A 15,541-nucleotide genomic window follows, 5' to 3' on the forward strand; every position below is an offset into this window, starting at 1 on the left:
TTCTCTATTCTATAGAATGAACCCTGTGTAAGGACTGGCTAAATCCTTGAACTAGAAATGGGAAGATATGGTTCTCTAGATCTTTTACTCCCTTTATTCATTCAGTAGTCATCCAGCTCCCACTCTAGGTAGGCACTGTGCTAGTGTTCAGGATATAAAGGTGAAAGGTCATCCCTGACCTCAAAGAGCTTGTGAACTAGCAAGCAAAACAGACAAAGACAATTCTAATACAGCATGACTAGCACTGTGACCAAAGTAACACAGAAAATCCTTTGAGAAACACCAAGAAGCCACGTAAGCCAGCTTCAGGGAAGTCCTAGAGCCTTTTGGAGACCTTAAAGGCTTAGGTTCCATGCTGAAGAAAAGCAGAAGTTAGCCACCATTTTCCCTGACATTCCCAACCAGCATTAATTCCTTCTTCATCTCTGTTCCTTTACTAATGTGTACATAATTATTTGCTTCTACATCTCTCATCATGCTGAGCTACTTGATAAGGAGGGACCATATGCCTAATTAGCCTCGTACAATGTCCCCAAAATAGTAGGAATGCATTAAACATTTGTTGAATTATTTTGAAATTCTAGCTATGGTGCTCGCTTCAGCAGCACATATACTGAAATTCTAGCTATGTAACTATCTCCTCCCATACCTTCATAAATATACCTTGACATTTAACATAAATATGTGTAGTTTTCCTTTTGATTATAAAAGTAATACTGCTCACCACATACCAATCAGAATGGCTAAGCGAAAAGAATGGAAGATAATAAGCGATGGTGATGGATTTGGAGCAACAGGAATGCTTAGACGTTGCTGGAGGCAGTAGAAATTGGTACAACCAAAAACCATTGGCAGTATCTGTTACAGCTGAGTCATACATAAGCCAGCAATTCTACTGCTAGGAATAAGCTCAACACAAATGCATGCATATGTTCACTCAGAGGAATATTGTCACCAAAAGCAGCATTATTCATACATAACACCTTCAAACTAGAAAATACACAGATGCGCTTCCACAGTAAAATGGATAAACACTGTGGTATGTCAAAAACAGCAGGGAGAAAGAACCTACACTCAACAATAGGGAAGAATTTTTTAAAAAATTATTTTGAGGACAAAGAGGCAGATTTTTCTTTTAAAAAGCATTTACTATATGATTACTTTTGTAAAAAGCATGCAAATAGACAAACCTATTCTATGCTATTAAATGTCAGGAAAGGGGGGCACCTGAGTGGCTCAGTCCTTAAGCATCTGCCTTACAATGGGGTCATGATCCCAGGGTCCTGGGATAGGGTTCCCCGCTCAGGGGGAAGCCTGTTTCTCCCTCTCCCACTCACCTTGCTTCTGTTCCCTCTCTCGTGGTGTCTCTTTCTGTCAAATAAATAGATAAAATCTCAAAAAAAAAAAAAAAAAAAAGTCAGGAAAGGTCTGTTACAGTCACTACCTTAAGGGAATAGGAAGGGGAAGCTGTCCGGATGTGCAGCTAAGTTTCTGTTTCTCCATCAGGGTGCTGGTTACACATGTATATTCAGTTTGTGCCCTTTTCTCTAACTATTCTATACTTACATACCTTTTCCAAAAAAAAAAAAAAAAAGATTTTCAAAATTTATCTGAGAGAGCGAGCAGGGGAAAGGGAGGAGCGAGAGAGGGACAAGCGGACTCAACGCTCAGCTCAGCGCAAAGCCCTACTCTAGGCTCCATCCCATGACCCTGAGATCATGACCTGAGCAGAGATCAAGAATCCCAGGCGTGAGCCACCCAGATGCCCCACTTAAATACTTTTTTAAAAACTAATATGTCTTATTTGAGAAAAGCTTATTTAAAAAAAGATACAGAAATTTTTGAAGAATTTTAATCACCCATAATCCAGAAATAAATATTAACATTTTGGATTATTTCCTTCTAGTCTTTTTTTTTTTAAGCCACAGCACTTGTATCACTTCCTCCACCTCTGCTCCTTACATATTCACACACATACACACACATTTTGCAAAATTAGGTTCATTTCTACTTAGTTTTTCTTATTTTTTAAACATTTTTATTTAAAGCTAAACCATTTAATCAAATATTCGTTGCATTTTCTTTTAAGATGAAGCTCTATATCCCATCAAATGTGAGTGTGTTTATACACACACACAGTTCTAGGAATATATATTATATATTACTAAAAATATCTTATTTACATACCTACACAGTATATGTTAATAATAATAAAAATTTGAAAATATATATTCCTAGGAAAGGAACCACCAGGTCGTGAACATTCTTTAAGCTCTACATTCGTTCTGTCTTTCCTTCCAGAAAGCCTGCATCCCACTGGCAAGGTGTGAGGGCTCCTTGTATCACACTCCAACCTCAGGTCATTCATTATTATTTCTATTTGTTTTTAAGATGGTGGGGCTCACAACAGGACTATGGAATCTGCCGTACCGCACTCGGCTGAAGCGCTAGGCAGGACGCGACTCTCACCCCACCTGGCCTTTCCTGGCGCTCGCGCCCCCCACCCCCCTGCCTCTGTCCCGCAGTGCGGTCGCGCGTGCGCCTGGGCTCCAGCATCTCGCACCGCCCGGTTGCCGTGGGAACCGCAGAAGGAGGCTGCGTTCGCAGACCTAGCTGTAAGCTGTACCGAGGCCCGGGCATGGAGCTGCCGGATCCGGTCCGCCAGCGGCTGGGAAACTTCAGCCGGACCGTGTTCAGTGACTCCAACCGGACCGGGCCAGAGTACAGCGAGGGTCCGGGTGAGTGGGCGAGGCCCAGCGCAGCGGGTATGGCCTGCGGAGGTCTTGGCGCCGGTTTTGGAGTGGCCAGATTTTGCCCGGCCCTAAAATGGCGGTCTCGCCTTCAGCTGGTTCTCCGCAGTGCGGGAAGCGCCCTGGAGGAGAGGCCGAGCCTTGGGCTGGGGCGGGGGCTGGGACTGGATAACTCCAGGCCTGTATCCCCGACAGGTCCTGAGCTGACGGTGCTGCGGCCTGTCGGGCGAGCTGTAAGCCGAGCAGCTGAGGTGGCGCCAGCCTTCCTCAAAAACTAAAAATATAAAATCCGCCTTCGCAGCACATGTCCGGTTTCGCATCCTCTGCGAAGGCCGACGGTTTTTTCCTCTGCGGCTTCCGCCCTGGCTTTTCGGGCGGGGATGGAGTGAAAACAGCCTTCCCCTTCCCACTCCCCACCCCAGTTAAAATATCTTCTCCTTTTTTCTTTTATTAGCAAAACAAACACGTTCCACCGCAAGTCCGTTTTCTGATGGAAGAGATGGAAAGAACTGCTTTTTTTAATGAGTCATTTTAAAGCCGCTCTCCACTTGGGCATGGCAGCTGCCACACTAGCATCAATCTCGCCCCTTCCCTGCCGTCTCCAACCTCCAACCCCCATCCCCCATGTATAAGTCTTACCCTAAATCTGGTAACTAAATACCACGATGCTGCATTCAACTGGACGGCAAGTGATCAGTTTCCTCCAAAACCGTTTTTCCTTTCTTAAATCATGATGATAGCATACTGTCAACCAGATCCATGTGGTTTTTATCACTGAACTCTGCTAGGGAATAGAAAATTTTCCCTCTTGCTTAGTTTAGGATTTTTAAAAGAGAGCAGAGAAAAGTAAAGTCCCATAATTGCATTGTTTTCACCCTAATTTAGGCCTCTTCAAGATTTAGGATGTACAGAGAAAAACATAATGTGAAAAATGAGGTTAAGTTTCTAATTCTAGAGCTAAGGCTTCACAGGCACTAAAATTTGATGATGCACCGTATCAGGGGTCAGCAGACATCTTCTGTAAAGGGCCAGATAGCAAGTATTTTAAACTTTGCAGACCTTAGGTCTCTGTAGCATCCATAGATAATGGTAAATGCATAGATGTGGCAGTATTCCAATAAAACTTTATTTATGGACACTAAAATTTGAATTTCATATGATTTTCAGTGTCACCAAATACTATTCTTTGATTTTTTTCCCCCAACCATTTAAAAATGTGAAAAACCATTTTTAGCTCACTTGCTATACAAAAACAGGCAGCTGGCTGGTAGTTTGCCTACCCCTGATTTATATAATGTTTTAATTTAAATTCCGTTTACAGAACTCAGCTTGTACTTTTGCAAAATTTAGTAAATTCATGTCTTGTGCTTTCAAGGTTCATTTACATATTAACTTGATTTTCAATTGCATGATTATAAGTTTGAAATGCTGAAATATAGATACAGCATAACTCTTAAGATGCTCATGTACACAATTTCTAAAACTTCTTTGCAAAATTTGACTAGTTTCTGCTCCAAACATATTAAAATTTTCAGCTTAATTTATCATTTTTCCCACATTTTCTTTCTTGTGAATCAGAAATAGGTTTGATTATTTGCACTGTATTTACAAATGTACACCATTACAGTATCCACTGACCAAGAGTTTTACTGTTGTTATGAAAAAAAAAAAAAAAATCCTAGGTTAGTGAGTTGCCTTCAAGTTCAACAAATTTTAAGAATTCATTCTTTTGGGGCACCTGGGTGGCTCAGTGGGTTAAAGCCTCTGCCTTTGGCTCAGGTCATGATCCCAGGGTGGAGCCAACATCAAGCTCTCTGCTCAGCAGGGAGCCTGCTTCCTCCTCTCTGCCTGCCTCTGCCTGCTTGAGATCTCTGTCTGTCAAATAAATAAAATCTTTAAAAAAAAAAAAAAAAAGAATTCATTCTTTTATCAGTGATAATCTAAAAAACAAGAATAAGCAAAGCAAAAAAATAAGTATTATCAAAAGTAGATCATAATAACAAAAAAGCTAAAGGAAACCTTGCTGTGAGAGACAATTATTATATTTTAAAATCATTAAATGACAGATATACTCAGCTGTGGAGGAAATTTTAAAATTTAAGAAATTTTAGAGCCTTTATAAATTCTTATATTTAGGCCAATTGATTTCAAAATACATATCTGTTTTTAAATTAAAATTTAGTCAAATTTAGGATGTATTTGTAGGGCTCGATTTAAAAAATCAAATTTTTAATTTGGGACCCTTCTCCCTTGCATAGAAGGATAAGGTATCTTGTAATCAGCCTTAGATAAATCAAGCTCATGTATCACAAATGGCTACATTGATGTCTTTTTGACAGTATGTTTCCATTAATTCAGCCTCTCTGCTTGTTATGTACCCGCTATAAAGATTTTAGGTTCTGTGAGGGTCTCAAATTTGGGTAGAATGTAGTCTGTGCATACAATGAGGCTGTGTATTAAGTAAAAAAGAAGGAAAGGGGACTAATGTTATCGAGTGCCTGCTAAGTACCAGGTATGGTGGCAGGGTGAAATATCTGACACTGTCACTAATCCTCACAAGCAACCTGTGAGGTACTTTCATGTTACCATTTTACAGATGAAGAAATTGAGACAGTTTCTGATTGAGAAATTAATTAGAAAGGTTCAATACCTTATCCCAAGCCCAGCATCCAGGGTTACAGGGGTATTTGAGGAGTCAGGGGTTTACTTGGACTCCAACCCTCAATATCTCTTCAGCACACTAGACTGTGTCTAGAGGGAGGGCATGTGGTTCTTTGCTAACACTTTGTTACACACAGGTTAGACATAAGTACCTAGAGGGGAAGAAATTTCCGTGGGGATGGGACAATAGGCTCAAGAAAGGATTTGTGGGGAAAGTGGCATTAAATTGGGTATTAATGAATGGGTGGGATTAGGGTATGCTAAAGAGGGGTGTGTCTATAATTTAGGGGGATTAATTTTTGTATAAGATTAGTTTATATGTGAGAGATTAGTTTTTATGTAGTTTATGTGTTCATTTTATAGGCTCTTTATATAGAACTCCACAAAAGAGGTAATGATCATTATTGTCTGTTCAAAAGGATTCAAACTGATATTCCACATTTAATCTGTATCAGTGGTAGTGCAAAAAAGTCGACAGGCTGTAATGGCAAAAATGATAAAGTAATTGAAAAATATGAAACACACCCCCAGGAACCCAGTATATGAATTAAATAATATTATGATGAATATTTCTTTTCACTGTCAGTGAAATTTGGAGTTTTATTAAACCAATACTGTAGTTATTTTAAGAAACTAAAGGACTTACAGGGCAGCGACCAGGATAAAGAGTTTGTTCTTTTTTTTGTTTGTTTCTTTTGTAGATAATGAAATGGTGTCCAGTTTGGGATTGCAGATGTCACTTTATTTTAACACTTACTTTTTCCCACTTTGGTGGATAAGCAGCATTATGATGCTTCAGATGAAGGTAAGTCTATGCTTTAATACTTCCACTGAGATCTCTTCTGCCCATCCCTGGCATTGTGACGTTGTCAATAAAATTAAAGTTCTTACTATTTGTTTTCTATTTCAGGTCAGTTTTACTGTATGTGAAATTTTACAAACATGTTTATTTTTGTGTGCTTTTTTGTTTTAGTATTCAGTCTTGCCTGATTACTACAAATTCATCGTGGTCACTGTTATCATCCTAATAACCTTAATTGAAGCTATCAGGTTGTATCTGGGCTACATGGGGAACCTACAGGAAAAGGTAGGCTCTTCTTCCCTTTGTCTCCGGGCTACATGTTAAGGCAATATGGTTTTCATACTGAGGAAAAGGCAGACAGAGGTGGTAGAATGAGCAAAGGCCTGCCTCCAACTTTACTATTTTTGTCACCATAGTCTGTTTGCTGAACCTCTTGAGCCTTGGTTTCTTTGTATATAAAATGGGAAAAATATTTATTCCAAGGTTTATTGGGATTAAATGAAATAATTTATACAAAGTACCTGAACATAGTAAGCTCTTAAGAATTGACAGTTTTCCCTCTTCTCACCAGTCTTGAAAATACTTGGTCAACTGAACATGTTTAGATCCTGATTATGGAAATGGGGAAAATTATAAATTCAGGAATCCTGTGCCAGGCACGTTTCCTGAATCATGCTGCCTAAGCGTTTATAGTTACCAGAGCTTAGGGATAATGCCTAAAGATTTCTCTGGTTTTCTAGGCCTTTCATAATTAGGTCCCACCCATGGGCCTCAGTGTATTTCTTGCTATTTCCTAACCCAGGCATCCATTCCCTGCTGATATGTTGATTCCTAGTCATGCTCATTCCACATTTTTGCTTACTTACTTTCTTGCTTCTTCCTCCTTCTACCCGACCTAAAAGCCTACATCCTTGGATTCTTTGTTTTACCTACCCTAATCACTCTCGTCTTGTTTCTTGTAGTATTTAATTTATACCTCTAAGTGGTGCATTTAATAATTCACTAAGGCTTATCATTCTGGCATTGCTGCATTAGCTGCATCAGTTAGTTTTCACTTTTAATCTAGACGGTGACTTCTTTGAGAACAAGGACCATGTTATACTCCCTTTGAATTACAGCTCATAAAGTAGGTTCATAGTGCTGATCTCTGTAAACAGAAGACTGTCCTTTATTGATCTGATTACTCTTACTGTGTACCATTGCAGGTTCCTGAGTTGGCTGGCTTTTGGCTTTTGAGCCTTTTATTGCAGCTGCCTTTAATTCTCTTCTTGCTCTTCAACGAGGGCCTAACAAATCTGCCCTTGGAAAAAGCGATACACATCATCTTCACTTTGTTCCTTACTTTCCAAGTTGTTTCAGCCTTTCTTACCCTGAGGAAAATGGTAAACCAGTTGGCAACTCGTTTCCACCTCCAAGACTTTGACCAGCTCTCTGCATATAGAGGGGGCATGAGAAGAATGAGATCCTGTATAGAAGAGATTTGACCCAATGCTGTTGAGTGAAAAACTGCAAGATCAGCTCTTCTACCAGACTGTAAGAGGAAAACCTCAGAGTTCTAGCAGGAGAAGGAGGACAAAGCAAGTGTTTTGAACTGTATATTCTCTAGATCTGAAATTCCAAAGTTGGGGGCAATGATGAGACTGTATATGAAAGTAGTGAGTCAACCCTAAATACCTAAATACCTAAGGCCTAGATATTGTCCACATGGTGCCAATTATCTTAATATTTTTGTCGTTGACTTTTCAGGCGTGTAGAAACCAGTGCTGGTAGTCACAGTTTACCAGCTTTACAGGACTATTTCTTGTTAGCACCTAAAACTACAAATGTGTATATTTGTTTTAAACTTGCTGGCTGTTCATGTCTTGGCAGTACATATGAAGCACAAAGCAATTCTTGTCAATATTCTGGTGTATTAAACTATATTTGTAAATCAAGGCACCAAATTTTCATGTCTGCTAGGATTAAATTCTAACCCTCCTCTTAGCTTTTATGTTGAAGTTTAAAAACAGGTGGATTATCATGGTATTTTGAAAATCATAAAATTGTAATTTTCATAAAACGATGTTCAGTATTTATAGTGGTATGCAAGATATCTTTATAATAAATTATGAAATATTGATGTTAAAGTATTTGCATCAAATCATTCCTGTCTTGTATAATTCTGTTGGGCTGTGGGTTTATTATTTTTATTACAGAGTTGTTAGGGAAGAAAAGAAAAATATATACATTAGAGAGCCTTTTATGTAGTGAGCACTGCACTAGGCACGTTAACCCTTGTAATCTCATCTACTAAATCATTGTTCACTGAAGAACTCATAGCCAGTAAATACACATGAGGCTGGATTTGAAAAGCAGGGTTCCTCTTAATACACAATGAGAGCTGAGATGAATAAAGGGACTATACTCATGACCTTAAATCAGGATGTCCCCTTGCTAATGGGAGAAATCTATTTAAGGAAGTTCTGTTGAGAATAAAGCTGCATGGGTGTATCTGAACATTATTTTCAGTGATTATTGGATTGTCTTCAGGATATAATATTTTCTTCTTTCCTACAGAGAAATGTGCCTTTATAAGTAATGTATTTTACTGAGAGACCGTTGTGGCTACAATAAAAAGTATTCCTTTCAATTTTCCTTTTCTATAACTCAGAATCGTCCTAGTATCCCGTTTTGCCTTATTCATTCTTTTATTACTTACTTTTTGAAAAATTTTTTATTTATTTGACAGAGAGAGATCACAAGTAGACAGAGAGGCAGGCAGAGAGAGAGGGAGGGAAGCAGGCTCGCTGCCGAGCAGAGAGCCCGATGCGGGACTCGATCCCAGGACCCTGAGATCATGACCTGAGCCGAAGGCAGCGGCTTAACCCACTGAGCCACCCAGGCGCCCTGAAAAATTTTTTGAAAATTTTGAAAATGTTTTCATTTCTCACTATTAGTTACATCTGACTAATTATGTTAATTTTATTATTTCTGCTTCCTATTATTATATATGACGTTCAAAGACTTCTCCTTGGATGCACTGGCCATTTAACTTCTCCCTTCTACTAGAGTTGTTACTAGGTATACTCCAATAATTTGAAATTCAAAATACAATAATGTTTGGATATTTTTTTAAAACTTAAATTTATTTGCATTTGTTTTCAGTTGGGAATAGGTGATTCTATAAGAAAATATAAAATAAGAACATTAAGTCTATCTAGCAGATAAATCAAGGGATGATCAAGAAAGACTCTTCTCTTTAACATTTCTTTACAGAGTTTTATCTTAAATATCAGAGCCTCTGATACATTTAAACTTTAACTTAGTTTTAAAAGATTAATAGCTAAAATATTAGCATCATAATCAAAAAATTTTAACGGCTATAAAGATTTTGGTTAAAATGAATTTGATGGGGGCACCTGGGTGGCTCAGTGGGCTGAGCCTCTATCTTTGGCTCCGGTAATGATCTCAGGGTCCTGGGATCGAGCCCCGCATAGGCTCTCTGCTCATTGGGGAGCCTGCTTTCTCCTCTCTCTCTGCCTGCCTCTCTGCCTACTTGTCATCTCTCTGTCAAATAAGTAAATAAAATCTTTTAAAATGAATTTGATTTATCAAAATTGTCTACAATTTTTTTTTTTTTTTTTTGCTGTAACAAATATATTGCTTAAAATGCAAATGTAATAAGAGTGGGGAAAAGAAAGTAAGAAAATCAGTTGAGAACATGACCAAGTCTTTTTTTCCTTCCCTCTAAACAATGAAGCCATGATTTTGCGTCAGGCTGAACTAGTATTTCCCGCTGGAGTATACCTGGTTCCCTATGGAAGCATAGGAAAATTGAGGGAGAGAAGATATTTACATGTCAGCACTTTGGGAGTTCATGCAGTCCTTGTTTTTATTTTATTTGAATAAGTTTGTCTCTTCTTAATCTTTCTCTCTAGGGGTTTATAACACTCTTCTGAAAATTTCCAGTTAGGATGTTGACCCTCAATATTTTGTCTTTCACATATTTTTTTTATTCCAGAGGCAGCTTCTCATCACAGACAAGGTGGATGCAAATTTCTGTAGATCAGAATGATTTTTTAAAATTGGATTTTCGTTGTCATATGTTTGAAGGTCTAGTATGTGAAAGGGCGTAGTGGAGGGTCCACAAACAACTAAGACCGCTCCTGGTGCTCAGGTGTGTGATGTAGGAGGTACAATATTTGCCAGACACCTTAAGTTGGCCCTTCATCAACATTACTTAGCAGATGCCATACTTCCCATGATCAGAGCACAGGAAGAGAACGTGGTGAGGGCTGCTGGGGGTGTAGTTAGACACATACATGTTTGTGCTCGCCTGGGAGCAAGAACAGATGTACTGTCCGGTAGGAGAGGCGGATGAGCAAATGAGTGATAGCACAATATAATGGGCACTGCGGGATTACAGAGAAGGGACAAAGAGAAGATGGAGAATCTGGGAAACCTTTCCAAACAAAGGAACACTCAAGATTTGAAGAATGTGTGGGTATTAACTGTTCATTTCAGTATGAAGAGATAGAGATAACAGTGACTCGGAGTACAGTTTCAGGTATTCCATGGAGTTTGCTGAAGCTGGGAGAGAGGGTACATGAGAAGAAAGGACACAGAATAAGGTAGAGAAGCTGGGGAGCCCCTCATAAACTAAAGATTTTAATACTCTGAATCACTGAGTGTTTTAAACAGTGGAGTATCACAAACAGATTGAGGTTCCAGAAAGATCTCTCTGAAGACTGTGGAAATGGTTTGGAAGGTGGGACCAAATGCTGGTTTGATGAAGTAACTTTGGAGAGAACAAAGTTTTTTTAAAAATCATTTTGTATTTTAAAATAGGTATTGAAAATTTTTTCCTAACGCAATTTTTTTGTGGATTACACTCGATGCTAACCACAAGGACGCCCCCACTGTGTTATTGCCCCTCTGTCTGTTATTAGTTTATCACTGGACTTAAATAGACCTCTATCTGAAAATAGCCTTAGGCATCTTGTTTGACATAACCTAAACAGGTTCTTAATTTGCATCAGTTAAAATTATAGCCTTTTCAGGGTGCCTGGGTCACTCAGTCATTAGGTGTCTGCCTCTGACTCAGTCATGATCCCAAGGTCCTGGGATCAAGCCCCACATTGGGCTCCCTGCTCATCAGAGAGCCTGCTTCTTCCTTTCCCACTCCCCGTTTGTATTCCTTCTTTTACTATGTTACTCTGGGTCAAATAAAATAAAATAGAATAAAAATAAAATAAAAAATAAATAAAAATAAGTAGATAAATATCATAGCTTTTCAAAACTCAACTTTTAAAAGAAACTTAATCAAGATTTTGAGAGTAAAGAGAAATCATCTCTAATTCCACCACTCTAAAATAAGAACTTCAGCAAATGTCATGCTTCCTTGCTGTTTTCCCTTTGTAAATTTTAAAAACATACTCGTGATCACTGGCACTTACAATTTTGCACTCTTGCTTTTCTGAAAACGTAAATATTTACCTATCTTTCTACCTGGTCACATAGCCATCACCTTAACTGATTGCACAATATTCCATCAAAGAGATAGATGTTAATTTTTAAACTTCTATTATATATTTGCATTGTTTCCTCCTTTTGCTTTAATACATAACATTGTAATGAGCATCCCATGTATGTTGCTTTTTCCACATCTTACATGATTCTTTAATAAGCTAGATTCTCCGGAGTGAAATTGCTGGATCACAGGGTATGAATATTTTTAAGGACTCTTGGTGCATGATGCCAAATTATAATATCCACTTTCTGCCATTTACCCCTCACACTTCTAAAGATAGCACAGTGAAAATTTGATAAGGACAGAATTATGGACCTTCGTTACCCATTCATCTTTGTATTTCTAAGTAGCTACCACAGGTACACTGAATCTCCTAAGGAGGGAATAAAACAAAAAACAAAAAACTAAAAGCTGTGAAAGAAGAAGTGCAAAGAATTAAAAAAATATATTTTTGAATTAAGGGAAAACTGATAAGGGACAGGAAAAGGATTAGGCAAGCTGGTTGCAGTCAGCAACAGACAGTGAGATGTGACACAATAAAAACTGGGTCATTGAGTTGGGACAGCCCTAGGACATAAAAAGACTGAAATGAAGTAAAGCTCTGGATTACTTTGTTCTTGAATATTGAATTTTTTCAGAAGCATGGAGCATGAAATATTATAGTGATAAGCCAAGATTGGAAACATAGCCAAGAAAAAGAGGTCTTTAAGGGATTGTTTAAAATGTGCTGAAGGAATAATTTGGTTTAGTCTTAAACGGCTCAAAAAGTAAATTGACATAAAGCTTTTGCATAGCAAAATAGGCATGGAGGCAGAAAACAAGGAGGCAAGGGGAACAGTGTACCCTATTTGTAAATTTGTTACAATGTAAAATACTAGATTTTGGTCCTAGAAAATGCTCCTCAGAAAACTTCAATGCTGCATTTTAAAAGTGCAAACAACACTAATTTATTATGGATATACATCTTTATTCCAGTTTTAAAAGATTGTTAATTTGGAGGCTTTAACTCAATTTAAAAATTGTTAATTGTAAGAATGATTCTAAAAATCTTTTCCTCCCAGTGTTGAAGCATTTAAAAACACTCAGGCCCTGGAAAGATGTGTTTAAATACAATGTTTTGTATTTAACACAATGTTTAAATTTGTCCTGGTGCTGTCATAGATTTACATCTTTCTAAAAATGAGACCAGTCAAGAGAGTATAGAACTCTCAAAAACAAGATAAAAACCTGAGGATAGACAGAATGTATATTCTATGAAAAACCAAAGACACTCGGAAATTGATCTTATCAACATGCTCAATCTAAGCAAGAGGCTAGAAGCAGTTTTTTAACCTCGTGAGGTATATGAAATCACAGTGCATGTATCACGGCTACTAGTCCTTCACTGCTCTGCAGACCCAAGTGTTTAGCACTAGGTTACATTAAAAATGTGGATTTTTAAAAACACCAAGAATGTTCTCTTTATTTTTCAGAACTGTCATAGCACTATATTCGGCTGATAGGGAAGTGGTATCATTGATTAATTTTTAAAGGTTTCTAGTTCCTGACCCTGAGTTATTCTAATCGAAATCATGTTGGAGATACTGCTCAATGTTATAGCTTATACATCCATATGTATATATAATTTTGTTCTTGCCTAGTGAGTTTCAGCATTTTAAAGTTTTCAAAAGCCATTGGAATGTTAAAGGGAACAGCTTATCTAGACCAAAGAATGGTATTTTCACACTTTTCTTTATAACATTGAATGGTTTGAACTCCTTAAATGTCTGTTCTGCTAAACTTTTGATTATTAGCACAATTACCTATTTTTAAACACTGGCATTTTCCAAAACTTGTGGCAGCTAACTTTTTAAAAATCTCATGACATGCAGTGTGTAGAGGAAGTCAACAATATGTGGGAGAGCACTCTGTTGTCTTTACTTTTTAAAGTAAGACTTGGTGCTAAGAGTTTCAGGAATATTGTATTGTTGAAATGAAGATGGCTTTTGTACTTCCTGTGGACATGTAGAAATGTCTATATTGGCTCCTAAAACTAACCTGAAAAAAATAAATGCTTTGGAAATGTTTAAAAAAAAATATTATAGCTTAAAAGAGAAAAAATGTTTGATAGTCAAATTCAAAATCAAAATTCAAACTCCAAAAAAAGTTTGATATGTACATTTACTAATTGTTTTTATTTGTTATTTTTTAAAAATATTTTATTTATTTGACAGAGAGAAATCACAACTAGGCAGAGAGGCAGGCAGAGAGAGAGGAGCAGAGAGCCCGATGCGGGGCTCGATCCCAGGACCCTGAGATTATGACCTGAGCCGAAGGCAGAGGCTTTAACCCACGGAGCCACCCAGGCGCCCCACTAATTGTTTTTATAAACGCTTGATTCACTAGTGCCTAGAAGGACTAAAATGATCACTACAGAGGGTGGAAGTTTAGGACTAGGCTTCAATAGTTTTCCAAAAAAAAAAAAAAAAGGAAGAGCTGGTAAGAGTCAATTATTTTGCTGTTCTAAAAGCTAGAGCTCCCTATGGTCAATAAACCCTTGCTAAGGAAGGCAGCCAAGCAGTTAACTGTTGACTGTTCAGGAATTTACAAAGCAGGGCAACAAAGGATGTTCATGCTTTTTATTTTTAGTATGCTGTGATTTAATTCTGCAAAGTTAATGTAATTTAGTTAGCTCCAACAATATACCATCAACTATGTTTGATATTTTAGGACAAAAAGAGAAATAGGAGTGAGTCCTACCCTTCTAACCAAGGCCCACAGGAGACAAATTTAAGGTGATCATAATGGCTTAGGATAATATTGCATTAGAGCAATATAAAATATGAAGATAAGTGAGGAATCCTGTCCAGGAGGCAGGATGATCTTTAAGATAGATGGAACAGCATGGGCAAAGGTACAGACATTTGAAAATCTAAGGCCTGAACAGAACCAAAAATACTTTGGTGTGGATAAAACATAAGGTGTGCAGCAAAGGTCTTGAGATGAGCTGGAAATATTGGCATCAAAATGTTATCAGTCTTTTATGTATTATAATAGTTTGAACTTTATACTATAGACAGTGAATAGTATATCTATATTAAAACAGAATTAGAAGGCATTGTTGCTGTATTTGAAAATGATCGAAAATTGAAAGGGAGAGCTAATTTGATAGGTGATACAGTATCATTTTAAAAGAACCTCCTAACGGGCTGAAATGTTAAACACGACTACATTTTATGTGCACACACATACACACACACCCTCCAATATACATTTCTCAGAAGATCAGTCCACTGGTACATAATTAAGGAGCTTGTTGTGTGCTCTTTTTCAAGGGAAGACATCCTGATGGTCTAAGGAGAGCACAAGCATGTACTGTCTTAATAGAAATAAAATGACCAACTCACACAGAGTAGCAATCTCACGGTAGTCTTCCATGTTGCAGTAGTAAATGTCTCCACTTCGCAGTACCTTCCCTCCAGTTGTGCTTACTGAGAAACATAAAATCAAATCTAGTCATGTTGCTACTCTCCTCAAAGTTCCAGAAGACTCTCCATGTCCTGCCACACAACACCCAAACTCCTTAGTGTGGCACAAGGGGCCTCTTCCCAGCTGTCTGGCCTCCTCTTGCCACACCTCCAGTCCAACATCTGCAGTTCCTCCAGTGCACCATTCTGGATTTCGCCTATGGACCTCTCCCCTGCACACAGCAAACTTTGCTGGAAGTGATCTTACCCACATGGTGAAAGTCTGTACCTTTTAATGGCCTGGCTCCACGGTCATATCCTCTTTGGAAATTTCACACTGTCCCCTACCTACTGCTAGGTAACACTTGTGTAC

At 38.1% G+C, this 15,541-nt stretch overlaps 1 protein-coding gene across 2 annotated transcripts; it reads left to right on the forward strand.

Moving 5' to 3' along the window:
* Positions 1–2,583: 2,583 nt before the first annotated feature.
* On the forward strand, positions 2,584–8,892 carry TMEM17 (transmembrane protein 17). Of its 2 annotated transcripts, none has more exons than XM_045978694.1 (4): positions 2,584–2,765; positions 6,113–6,216; positions 6,385–6,498; positions 7,419–8,892. In XM_045978694.1, the coding sequence occupies exons 1-4, from the start codon at positions 2,639–2,641 to the stop codon at positions 7,695–7,697; spliced, it is 624 nt and encodes a 207-aa protein (XP_045834650.1). In that variant the 5' UTR covers positions 2,584–2,638; the 3' UTR covers positions 7,698–8,892. The 2 variants fall into 2 exon arrangements, with proteins under 2 accessions (XP_045834650.1, XP_045834651.1); XM_045978695.1 differs by having other exon boundaries at positions 2,584–2,738; positions 7,419–8,889.
* The last annotated feature ends 6,649 nt before the right edge of the window (positions 8,893–15,541 follow it).

This window comes from Meles meles, chromosome 15 (assembly GCF_922984935.1).
Source record: "Meles meles chromosome 15, mMelMel3.1 paternal haplotype, whole genome shotgun sequence".
NCBI classification, from domain to species: Eukaryota; Metazoa; Chordata; class Mammalia; order Carnivora; family Mustelidae; genus Meles; species Meles meles.